This window comes from Cotesia glomerata, linkage group LG6, assembly GCF_020080835.1.
Source record: "Cotesia glomerata isolate CgM1 linkage group LG6, MPM_Cglom_v2.3, whole genome shotgun sequence".
In the NCBI taxonomy this organism is placed as follows: Eukaryota; Metazoa; Arthropoda; class Insecta; order Hymenoptera; family Braconidae; genus Cotesia; species Cotesia glomerata.
In genome coordinates this window covers 375,178-387,186 of record NC_058163.1, presented here as the reverse complement: position 1 = coordinate 387,186, position 12,009 = coordinate 375,178, and the positions used below count along the sequence as shown (strand labels likewise).

The window sequence follows — 12,009 nt, the reverse complement described above, 5'->3', positions numbered from 1 at the left end:
ATTTTTATAAAAATATTTCTAATAATAATTAATACCTAAGATAAGTTTAATTTTTAAAAAATAAACTTTGATAATTGTTCACTTAATTTTTTTTTTTTAATTACATTACTGAGCTCAAATATATTTGTAAAAAATTCGATAATTGAATTTTGAGATAAAATAAAAAATTTATGAACAATATGAAGCTCAGCTTTAAATTTTTTGTTTACCTTAATGTTATAATTGCACTAAAATTTCTCCTGGTGTCAAAGTGTCTTATGGGAAATTAGTCGAATAAAAATTAAACAACGCGCCTCGTCAGGCAGTAATTTAATTTAATTTTTTATTTATAACTTTTTTCAAAAATTTTTTGAATAATATTTCATGACTTAATTAAAAATTTTTACACTGATAAAAAATTTAATTTGATTAAAAAAAAAAAGATTTTGAACTAAAAGTATCATTTTGAAGAAAATAATTTTCTTAAGTCAAGAAAAAAAATTCTTAAGTCAAGAAATTATTTTCAATTCAAAAAATTTTTTTTCTTGACTTAAAATTATTTTCTTCAAAATTCTAGATTTTTTTTTTCAAGTTAAATTTTTTATCAGTGTATAAAAAAATTTATTATTAATAATAATAATTAAAATAAGTTTAAATGATATTTTATGACTTGTTACTTATCTAAAAATTTTTATAAAAAGATTTATAATAATGATAATTAAAATAAGTTTAATTTTTTAAAATTACTTAATGATTGTTCACTTAATTTTTTTTTTTAATTATAATATTGAGCTCTAATATATTTGTAACAAATTTGATTACTTAAAAATAAAAAAAAAAATTATGTAGCTCAGTATTTAAATTATTTGTTTATCTTTACGTAATTTTTATTACTGGGGTTTTTGTAACATTACTCATACGTTTCTAGTAAAGCGATAAATTCGTTGAAAAATAAACAAAAATTCCTTTCATTAAATTATTTTTGGTAGCATCCAATAACTATAAAAAAAAAATTAATAGTTTTACATTCATCGTGCCGCAATTCAACACGTAAATTCAGGTGTTAGGCTTCAGAATATTCAGTCAGCTTTCGGTCTTCGTTATTTGCGCATCGGGTCTGAAAAAATTGTAGTAAAAAAAATTGTAAGTATCAAAATAATTTTTTTTGGTGTCTTAAAAATAATTTGATATGTTAAAGACAAGTTGTGAAAATTTTTTCTAACTTAGTTTAAAAATAATTTCTTAGTTTGTAAATAAACTATTATTGAATTACGAACTTAACTGTTGAGGTAAAAGCTTTAGATATATTTAAATTTTTTTTAGTGAATAATAATTATTTATTTAAATAAATAATTATTAAAATTTTTTTTTAGTGAATAATAATTATTAATTAATTTTTATAAAATTAAATTTAATAATTTAAAAATAAAAATTTTTAATCTCTTATTATTCTATTGCGTTAAATTTTTCTGCAATAAAAAAAATTTTTTTTTTTTTAATTTACAAAATAAAAATTTTAATAAGTAAATTTATATTGTATTAAATAGATTAATTAATTAATAATATGAATTTAATAACTATAATTTATAATTAAATATTTCTATTTGAAAAATAATTAAATTATTATGGAAATAAAGTTAGCCGACATTTAAAAATTTTTATGATTTTTTTAATTAAAAAATTATAAAAAAATTTTTCATTTGTTAGAAACTATAAGTGAAATTTTTTAAAAATATTTTTTAGTTATAATTTAATAAATTAATTAAAATAAAAAAAAATTAAAAATTTCGGCTAATTCTATTGTTATTAAATTATATTGTATTAAAGATATTAATTAAAAATTAATAATTAATAATAAAATGTTAAAGATATTTATTAATAATTAATAATTTAATAATAATGTATTAAAAATATTAATTTAATAATCTATAATTTATAATTAAATATTTCTATTTAAAAAATCTTAACTTAGTCCAAAAGATAAATCCAATATTGTTTGAATAAATTAGAAAGGTAGAGATTTATTTTGGATATCCCCAAGCTAACCTTGGGGTTTTCACATCAAATCATAAAAACGAATTATTAGTGTTACCTCAATTAGAATCGGTAAAAAATATTCGTTATTTGTATACAAAGTTTATATAATACTAAAGCATTTAGAGATTCAAGGTCAATGTTGTGAAAGGATTTGATTCTGAATTAAATGAAATTTTTTTTTTATTATTTGTACCATTTGTTACTAATTGTTCATACTCTAGTATGTTTTACTCTATTTTTATTTTTTGAATTCATAAACAGAATAATTAATTACTTTATTCATCTTCCCGCTTTAAAAATAAAAAAAAAAATAAAAATAATTCGCTTTTAAAATTTAATTATTAAAATAAAATGAATTTAATTATTAAAAACGAAATAAATTGAATAAATAAAAAAAAATTAATTTAATAAGTGAAAAAAAAAAATTAATTATTAAAAGAAAAATTTAATTATTAAAAAATAAAATTTTAATTATTAAAAAAAAAATAAATTTAATTAGTAAAAAAAAAATTAATTATTAAAAAAAAACAAATTTAATTACTAAAAAAAATTAATTTAATTATTAAAAAAAAAAAAAGTTTATAATTAAAAAAAATAATTAATTATTGACAGAAAACTTTAATTATTAAAAAATAAAATAAATTTAATTAGTAAAAAAAAATTAATTATTAAAAAAAAAAGAATTTAATTATTTAAAGAAATGAATTTAATAATTTTAAAAAAATTAATTATTAAAAGAAAAATTGAATTATTAAAAAATAAAATTTTAATTATTAAAAAAAAATAAATTTAATTAGTAAAAAAAAATTAATTATTAAAAAAAAAAACAAATTTAATTAGTAAAAAAAATTAATTTAATTATTAAAAAAAAATAAAGTTAATAATTAAAAAAAATAATTAATTATTGACAGAAAAATTTAATTTTTAAAAAATAAAATAAATTTAATTAGTTAAAAAAAATAAATTATTAAAAAAAAATTAATTATTAAAAAAAAATTAAATTATTAAAAAATAAAATTTTAATTATTAAAAAAAAAATAAATTTAATTAGTAAAAAAAAATTAATTATTGAAAAAAAAAAAACAAATTTAATTATAAAAAAAAAAATTAATTTAATTATTAAAAAAAAAATAAAGTTAATAATTAAAAAAAATAATTAATTATTGACAGAAAAATTTAATTATTAAAAAATAAAATAAATTTAATTAGTAAAAAAAATTAATTATTAAAAAAAATGAATTGAATAATTAAAAAAAAATTAATTATTAAAAAAAAATTTTATTATTAAAAAATAAAATAAATTTAATTAGTAAAAAAAAATTAATTATTAAAAAAAATGAATTTAATAATTAAAAAAAAAATTAATTATTAAAAGAAAAATTTAATTATTAAAAAATAAAATTTTAATTATTAAAAAAAAAAATAAATTTAATTAGTAAAAAAAAATTAATTATTAAAAAAAAAAACAAATTTAATTATTAAAAAAAACTAATTTAATTATTAAAAAAAAATAAAGTTAATAATTAAAAAAAATAATTAATTATTGACAGAAAAATTTAATTATTAAAAAATAAAATAAATTTAATTAGTAAAAAAAATTAATTATTAAAAAAAATGAATTTAATAATTAAAAAAAAAATTAATTATTAAAAGAAAAATTTAATTATTAATAAATAAAATAAATTTAATTAGTAAAAAAAATTAATTATTAAAAAAAAATTTAATTATTAAAAAATAAAATAAATTTAATTAGTAAAAAAAAATTAATTATTAAAAAAAAAAATTAATTATTAAAAAATTCCAAAAGGTAATTTTAATTAATAATTCTTAAAATTTAAAAAATTAAGAACGAAAAATCTCTAGATTAATTATTAATAATTTTTTTAATTACATGTAATTATTTTTAAATATGTAGATTATCATGAAGTGGAAGAAGATATTTATTATAATTTTTCTAATTGGATTGTCGTCTTCCCTATCTGAAATTACCGGTGTAGATCCAAAATTACTTATTGAAATATTCGGTACACCTCCACCAGAACAAGCAGATCCGATTCCAACTACAACAAATCGTCCGTCGACGACATTCAGTACCAAAGGCTTAAATCAATTAATTTATGAAGTTTTTGGCACTCCTAAAACAGAAAATTATGAAAATAATCAGCGAGTTAATGTTAACATTCCAGAAAATTATGGTTGTGAATGCGTCAATTATTACTTGTGTTCTAACGGCACAGTTGTTAATGATGGTGTTGGAATAATTGATATCAGGTACTGAAAAGTTAAAAAAAAAAAAATTGTAGTTCAATTTTTAATTTATTCATTGATTTTATGGCATTGGGATTTTTTTTATTATTTTATATCAATGAAAAAAATTTAATTTAATAATTTATGACTAAAATTAGCAGTCAAAAAATTTTTTAAGTTTTTTTAACAAATAAATTAGTTCCAAAAAATTATTTTTAAAAAATTGCATTTATAATTTCTTAAAATTTCTACGTCAATTTTTTTTGCCATAATTTATTAAAAAATTTTAAAAATTATTAATAATTTGTTAAATTAATTTTTATTTTTTATTTAAAAAATTTTTACAATTTTTTTTTTCATTTTTTTTTGCCATAATTTATTTATAAGAAATTCTAAAAATTATTAAATATCTACGAAATTAATTATCATTTTTTATTTTTAAAGTTTCTATATTTAAATTTTTTAAAAATTTTTTTTGCCATAATTTATTAAAAAATTCTAAAAATTATTAAAAATCTGCTAAATTAATTTTTATTTTTAAAATTTCTACATGTCAATTTTTTTTTTGCTATAATTGATTAAAAAATTTTTAAAATTATTAAAAATCTACTAAATTAATTTTCATTTTTTATTTTAAAAATTTTTACGTCAATTTTTTTTGCCATAATTTATTTGTTAAAAATTTTTCTTAAAATTATTAAATGTATGCTAAATTGATTTTTATAAAAAATTGAAATGTTATTTTATTATAGACTTGGAGAAAATACTTGTGACAACTATTTAGAAGTTTGCTGTTCACCTTCGAACATCCTGGACCGCGACAAGCGTCTAACACCAAAGCCAAAAGTCCGTCGTGGATGTGGACATCGTAATTTCAATGGTGTAGGTTTTAGAATTACAGGAGCTGATAATAGTGAAGCTGAGTTTGGAGAATTTCCCTGGATGGTTGCTGTTTTACTTCCGGATGGAACTTCGGTGAATACTCAAGAAGAAAAAAAATTCCATTATCAGTGTGGAGGTTCTTTAATTCATCCTCGGGCTGTTTTAACAGCTGCGCACTGTGTTAAAGGGTAAGATTAAAACAAACAAACAATATAGAAAAGTATCTAGGCTGCATTCAAAAATACTCTATGTCTAGATACATAATTAAGAAATGACCTTGTATCTTGAGAAATATTGACATTTTTAAAGATATAAGCTCGTCCTGACATTATACTCTTCGAGACCTTTCATTTAAGTACCCACATGCATTTTTGATATATTTTTCATATATACATATATATAAATATATAAAATATATGAAAAATTGATGTGGCTACTCAAATGAAAAGTCTCGATGAATGTAACATCGAAATAAGTTTATATCTTAAAAATCTCAATAATTAAGAAATGACCATATATTTTGTGAACAATTGACATTTTTAAAGATATAAGCTCGTCCTGATGTTACACTCATCGAGACCTTTCATTTGAGTACCCACATCAATTTATCATATATATATTATATATGTATATATGAAAAATATCAAAAATGCATGTGGGTACTCAAATGAAAGGTCTCGGAGAGTGTAACATCGGGATGAGCTTATATCTTTAAAAATGTCAATAATTAAGAAATTACCTTGTATGTTGTGAACTATTGAAATTTTTAAAGATATAAGCTCATCTTAATGTTACACTCACCGAGACCTTTCATTTGAGTACCCACATGCATTTTTGATATATTTTTAATATATACATATATATAATATATATAAATATATAAAATATATGAAAAATTGATGTGGGTATTCAAATGAAAGGTCTCGAAGAGTGTGACATCGGGATGAGCTTATATCTTTAAAAATGTCAATAATTAAGAAATTACCTTGTATGTTGTGAACTATTGAAATTTTTAAAGATATAAGCTCATCTTAATGTTACACTCATCGAGACCTTTCATTTGAGTACCCACATGCATTTTTGATATATTTTTCATATATACAACATATATATAAATATATGAAATATATGAGAAATCGATGTGGGTACTCAAATGAAAGTTCTTGATGAGTCTAACATCGGGATGAGCTTATATCTTAAAAAATGTCAATGATTAAGAAATGATCTTGTATTTTGTGAACAATTGACATTTTTAAAGATATAAGCTCGTCCTGATGTTACACTCATCGAGACCTTTCATTTGAGTACCCACATCAATTTATCATATATATATTATATATGTATATATGAAAAATATCAAAAATGCATGTGGGTACTCAAATGAAAGGTCTCGGAGAGTGTAACATCGGGATGAGCTTATATCTTTAAAAATGTCAATAATTAAGAAATTACCTTGTATGTTGTGAACTATTGAAATTTTTAAAGATATAAGCTCATCTTAATGTTACACTCACCGAGACCTTTCATTTGAGTACCCACATGCATTTTTGATATATTTTTAATATATACATATATATAATATATATAAATATATAAAATATATGAAAAATTGATGTGGGTACTCAAATGAAAGGTCTCGAAGAGTGTGACATCGGGATGAGCTTATATCTTTAAAAATGTCAATAATTAAGAAATTACCTTGTATGTTGTGAACTATTGAAATTTTTAAAGATATAAGCTCATCTTAATGTTACACTCATCGAGACCTTTCATTTGAGTACCCACATGCATTTTTGATATATTTTTCATATATACAACATATATATAAATATATGAAATATATGAGAAATCGATGTGGGTACTCAAATGAAAGTTCTTGATGAGTCTAACATCGGGATGAGCTTATATCTTAAAAAATGTCAATGATTAAGAAATGATCTTGTATTTTGTGAACAATTGACATTTTTAAAGATATAAGCTCGTCCTGATGTTACACTCATCGAGACCTTTCATTTGAGTACCCACATGCATTTTTGATATATTTTTCATATATACAACATATATATATATATATATATATATATATATATATATATATATATATATATATATATATATATATATATATATATATATATATATATATATATAAATATATGAAATATATGGGAAATTGATGTGGGTACTCAAATGAAAGTTCTTGATGAGTCTAACATCGGGATGAGCTTATATCTTAAAAAATGTTAATAATTAAGAAATGACCTTGTATTTTGTGAAATATTGAAATTTTTAAAGATATAAGCTCATCTTAATGTTACACTCATCGAGACCTTTCATTTGAGTACCCACGTGCATTTTTGATATATTTTTCATATATACATACATATAACATATATATAAATATATAAAATATATGTGAAATTGATGTGGGTACTCAAATGAAAGCTCTTGATGAGTCTAACATCGGGATGAGCTTATATCTTAAAAAATGTCAATAATTAAGAAATGACCTTGTATATTGTGAACTATTGAAATTTTCAAAGATATAAGCTCATCGTAATGTTACACTCATCGAGACCTTTCATTTGAGTACCCACATGCATTTTAGATATATTTTTAATATATACATATATATCATATATATAAATATATGAAAAATTGATGTGGGTACTCAAATGAAAGGTCTCGAAGAGTGTAACATCGGGATGAGCTTATATCTTTAAAAATGTCAATAGTTCAGAAAGTACAGTGCAATTTCACAAAAGTCATTAATTAATAACGCAAAATTTTATTTATTTATAGTTCACAAGTAACGGCAGTCACACATAGTGACTGCAAGGTTACTAGTAAAAATTAACCAACCTTTTTTTTTTAAAGACTCAACTCTAGAGATATAGTCGTAAGAGCCGGCGAATGGGACACTCAAACACAAAGTGAACCAGTTCCACATCAAAATCGAGGTGTTTCAAGAATTATTATGCACCCTAAATTTAAATCTGGAAATTTACACAATGACTTTGCGGTATTAATTTTGTCTGAAGCGATGGAACAAGCTGAAAATGTTGATATTGTTTGCTTGCCTGATAAATATGAGATTTTTGACAATACGAGGTGCGTTGCAAGTGGCTGGGGAAAAAATGTCTTTGGTAAGTTTATTAAAATTTTTATGTTCTTTAAAATTATAAAAATTAATATAAAAATTAATGACAGCTATTAAAAATTTTTTTATAATTTTATAACAATGAAATTATTATAAAATAAATTTCATTAAAAAATTCCACATGTGAAAATAAAAAGAAATTATCAGTGGAAATTTTTAGAAGCATTTTTTTTATTGTAATTGATTTGTTTTCAAATTTGAAAAAATTGACAGCTGCCAACTCACTTCAGTATCCATTATTAGGTGTGAAGTTGTAAATTTTTATTATTTTAATGATACTGAAGCTAACTGTCAGCTATTAATTTTAAAAATTTTTATAAAAAATCAATTTTAATAAAAAAAATGTTTCAAAAAATTTTCGCACAAAATTTCTTAATTAAAATTTTCTATAATAATTTAATTGACATAAAAAATTTTTAAATTAATTTTTATTTTCAATCAGGTAAAGAAGGAGAATACCAAGTTATTCTGAAACGAGTTGACGTGCCAGCAATTAATCACGCAGTCTGTCAAAATTCTTTACGTGGAACTAGACTGGGAAAATATTTCCGATTAGATCGAAGTTTTATGTGCGCTGGAGGTGAACCTGGAAAAGACACGTGCAAGGTAAATTAAAAATCGTAACTTTTCACAATGACATTAAAGTTAGCAGTCACTTAATTAATTTTTAATTTTTTTTTAACAAATAAAATTGTTCCAAAAAATTATTTTGAAAAAACTGACATGTAGAAAATATTATAAATTCTAAGTGGAATTTTTTAACAATATTTTTTTTCATCATTTTTAATGATTCAAAAAATTAAAAATTGTAAAATATCTGTTAATTTTAATATTATCTTCACACAAAAATTATTTTGAAACTTACAAAAATTTTAATTACTAGCAACCTTGCAGTCACTATGAATTTTGCCTTATTAAATATTGACTGTTGTTAAATTGCACTGTGCTTTTTTAAATAATGACATTTTTAAAGATATAAGCTCATCCTGATGTTATACTCATCAAGAGCTTTCATTTGAGTACCCACATGCATTTTTGATATATTTTTCATATATACATATATATATAAATTAATATGTATATATATAGCATATATATATATATATATATATATATATATATATATATATATATATATATATATATATATATATATATATAAATATATATATATAAATACATAAATTATATGAAAAATTGATGTGGGTACTCAAATGAAAGGTCTCGACGAGTGTGACATCAGAATGAGCTTATATCCTTAAAAATGTCAATAGTTCACAAAATACAAGGTCATTTCTTAATTCTTGACATTTTTTAAGATATAAACTCATTTTTACGCTACTTTCATCGAGACTTTTCATTTGAGTACCCACACGCATTTTTGATATATTTTTCATATATACATATATATAATATATATAAATATATGTATACATAAATATATGAAAAATTGATGTGGGTACTCAAATGAAAGGTCTCGACACGTGTGTCATCAGGATGAACTTATATCTTTAAAAATGTCAATAGTTCACAAAATACAAGGTTATTCGTAATTCTTGACATTTTTTAAGGTATAAACTCATTTTTACGCTACTTTTATCGAGACCTTTCATTTGATTACCTACATGGTATTTTTTATATATTTTATATATATGATATTTATGAAATATATAAATATATACAATATATGAAAAATTGATGTGGGTACTCAAATGAAAGGTCTCGACGAGTGTGACATCAGAATGAGCTTATATCCTTAAAAATGTCAATAGTTCACAAAATACAAGGTCATTTTTTAATTCTTGACATTTTTTAAGATATAAACTCATTTTTACGCTACTTTCATCGAGACCTTTCATTTGAGTACCCACACGCATTTTTGATATATTTTTCATATATACATATATATAATGTATATAAATATATAAAATATATGAAAAATTGATGTGGGTACTCAAATGAAAGGTCTCGACGAGTGTAACATCAAGATAAGCTTATATCTTTAAAAATGTCAATAGTTCACAAAATACAAGGTCATTTCTTAATTCTTGACATTTTTTAAGATATAAACTCATTTTTACGCTACTTTCATCGAGACCTTTCATTTGATTACCCACATGGTATTTTTTATATATTTTATATATATGATATTTGTGAAATATATAAATATATACAATATATGAAAAATTGATGTGGGTACTCAAATGAAAGGTCTCGACGAGTGTGACATCATAATGAGCTTATATCCTTAAAAATGTCAATAGTTCACAAAATACAAGGTCATTGATTAATTAATGACATTTTTTAAGACATAAACTCATTTTGATGTTACACTCATCAAGACCTTTCATTTGAGTACCCACACGCATTTTTGATATATTTTTCATATATACATATATATAATATATATAAATATATAAAATATATGAAAAATTGATGTGGGTACTCAAATAAAAGGTCTCGACGAGTGTAACATCAAGATAAGCTTATATCTTTAAAAATGTCAATAGTTCACAAAATACAAGGTCATTTCTTAATTCTTGACATTTTTTAAGATATAAACTCATTTTTACGCTACTTTCATCGAGACCTTTCATTTGATTACCCACATGGTATTTTTTATATATTTTATATATATGATATTTGTGAAATATATAAATATATACAATATATGAAAAATTGATGTGGGTACTCAAATTAAAGGTCTCGACGAGTGTGACATCATAATGAGCTTATATCCTTAAAAATGTCAATAGTTCACAAAATACAAGGTCATTGATTAATTAATGACATTTTTTAAGACATAAACTCATTTTGATGTTACACTCATCAAGACCTTTCATTTGAGTACCCACACGCATTTTTGATATATTTTTCATATATACATATATATAATATATATAAATATATAAAATATATGAAAAATTGATGTGGGTACTCAAATGAAAGGTCTCGACGAGTGTAACATCAGGATGAGCTTATATCTTTAAAAATGTCAATAGTTCTCAAGATGCAAGGTAATTTCTCAATTAATATAAAAATTGAACAGGGCGATGGAGGCAGTCCATTAGTCTGCCCTCTCCGTGATGATCCAACTCGCTACTCACAAGCTGGATTAGTTTCTTGGGGCGTCGGTTGTGGCGGAGACGGAGTTCCAGCTGTCTATGCAAATGTCGCTTATGCACGCGAATGGATTGATCAACAATTAGCAGAAACATTTTCCGCATTTACTGGCTAATTTCTTCCTATTTTTTTTACAATTAATAAAATAATAATTCACAATATATAAATAATATTAATATTAATTCAGTGACTATTAATTAATTATTTTTAAATGTTAAACAATGAATATAAAATAAATAAAACATATTATTAAGGAATTCAACACTGCCATTTATTAATTACATACAATGTTAAAAAATTTATCTAACGATTAAACATTTAATTACTTAGTTATTTATTCATATACATACATTTTTAATCAGTAATTAACTTTAATTTATTTATTATATCATATCTTAAAAAAAATAATCATAAAATTAAGTTCATTCCTTTTTTTTATTATGCTTAACTTTTATTAACTTAAAAAATGATTGAGAAAATAGTTTTATAAAAAAAAAAGAAAAAACAGTTTATAATTATGATATCACTTGTTGTATAAAAAAAAAGTCTTATTTTTAATAATAATGATTCTTGAAATAAAA

The 12,009-nt window shown here is 20.8% G+C and overlaps 1 protein-coding gene across 2 annotated transcripts; it reads left to right on the top strand.

Moving 5' to 3' along the window:
- Window positions 1-971: 971 nt before the first annotated feature.
- Window positions 972-11,598, top strand: LOC123267177 (phenoloxidase-activating factor 2-like). Of its 2 annotated transcripts, XM_044731718.1 has the most exons (6): window positions 972-1,122; window positions 3,932-4,287; window positions 5,016-5,333; window positions 8,023-8,291; window positions 8,748-8,911; window positions 11,355-11,597. In XM_044731718.1, exons 2-6 carry the CDS (start codon window positions 3,938-3,940, stop codon window positions 11,541-11,543), a joined length of 1,290 nt encoding a protein of 429 aa, XP_044587653.1. In that variant the 5' UTR covers window positions 972-1,122; window positions 3,932-3,937; the 3' UTR covers window positions 11,544-11,597. The 2 variants fall into 2 exon arrangements, with proteins under 2 accessions (XP_044587653.1, XP_044587654.1); XM_044731719.1 differs by lacking the exon at window positions 972-1,122 and having other exon boundaries at window positions 11,355-11,598.
- The last annotated feature ends 411 nt before the right edge of the window (window positions 11,599-12,009 follow it).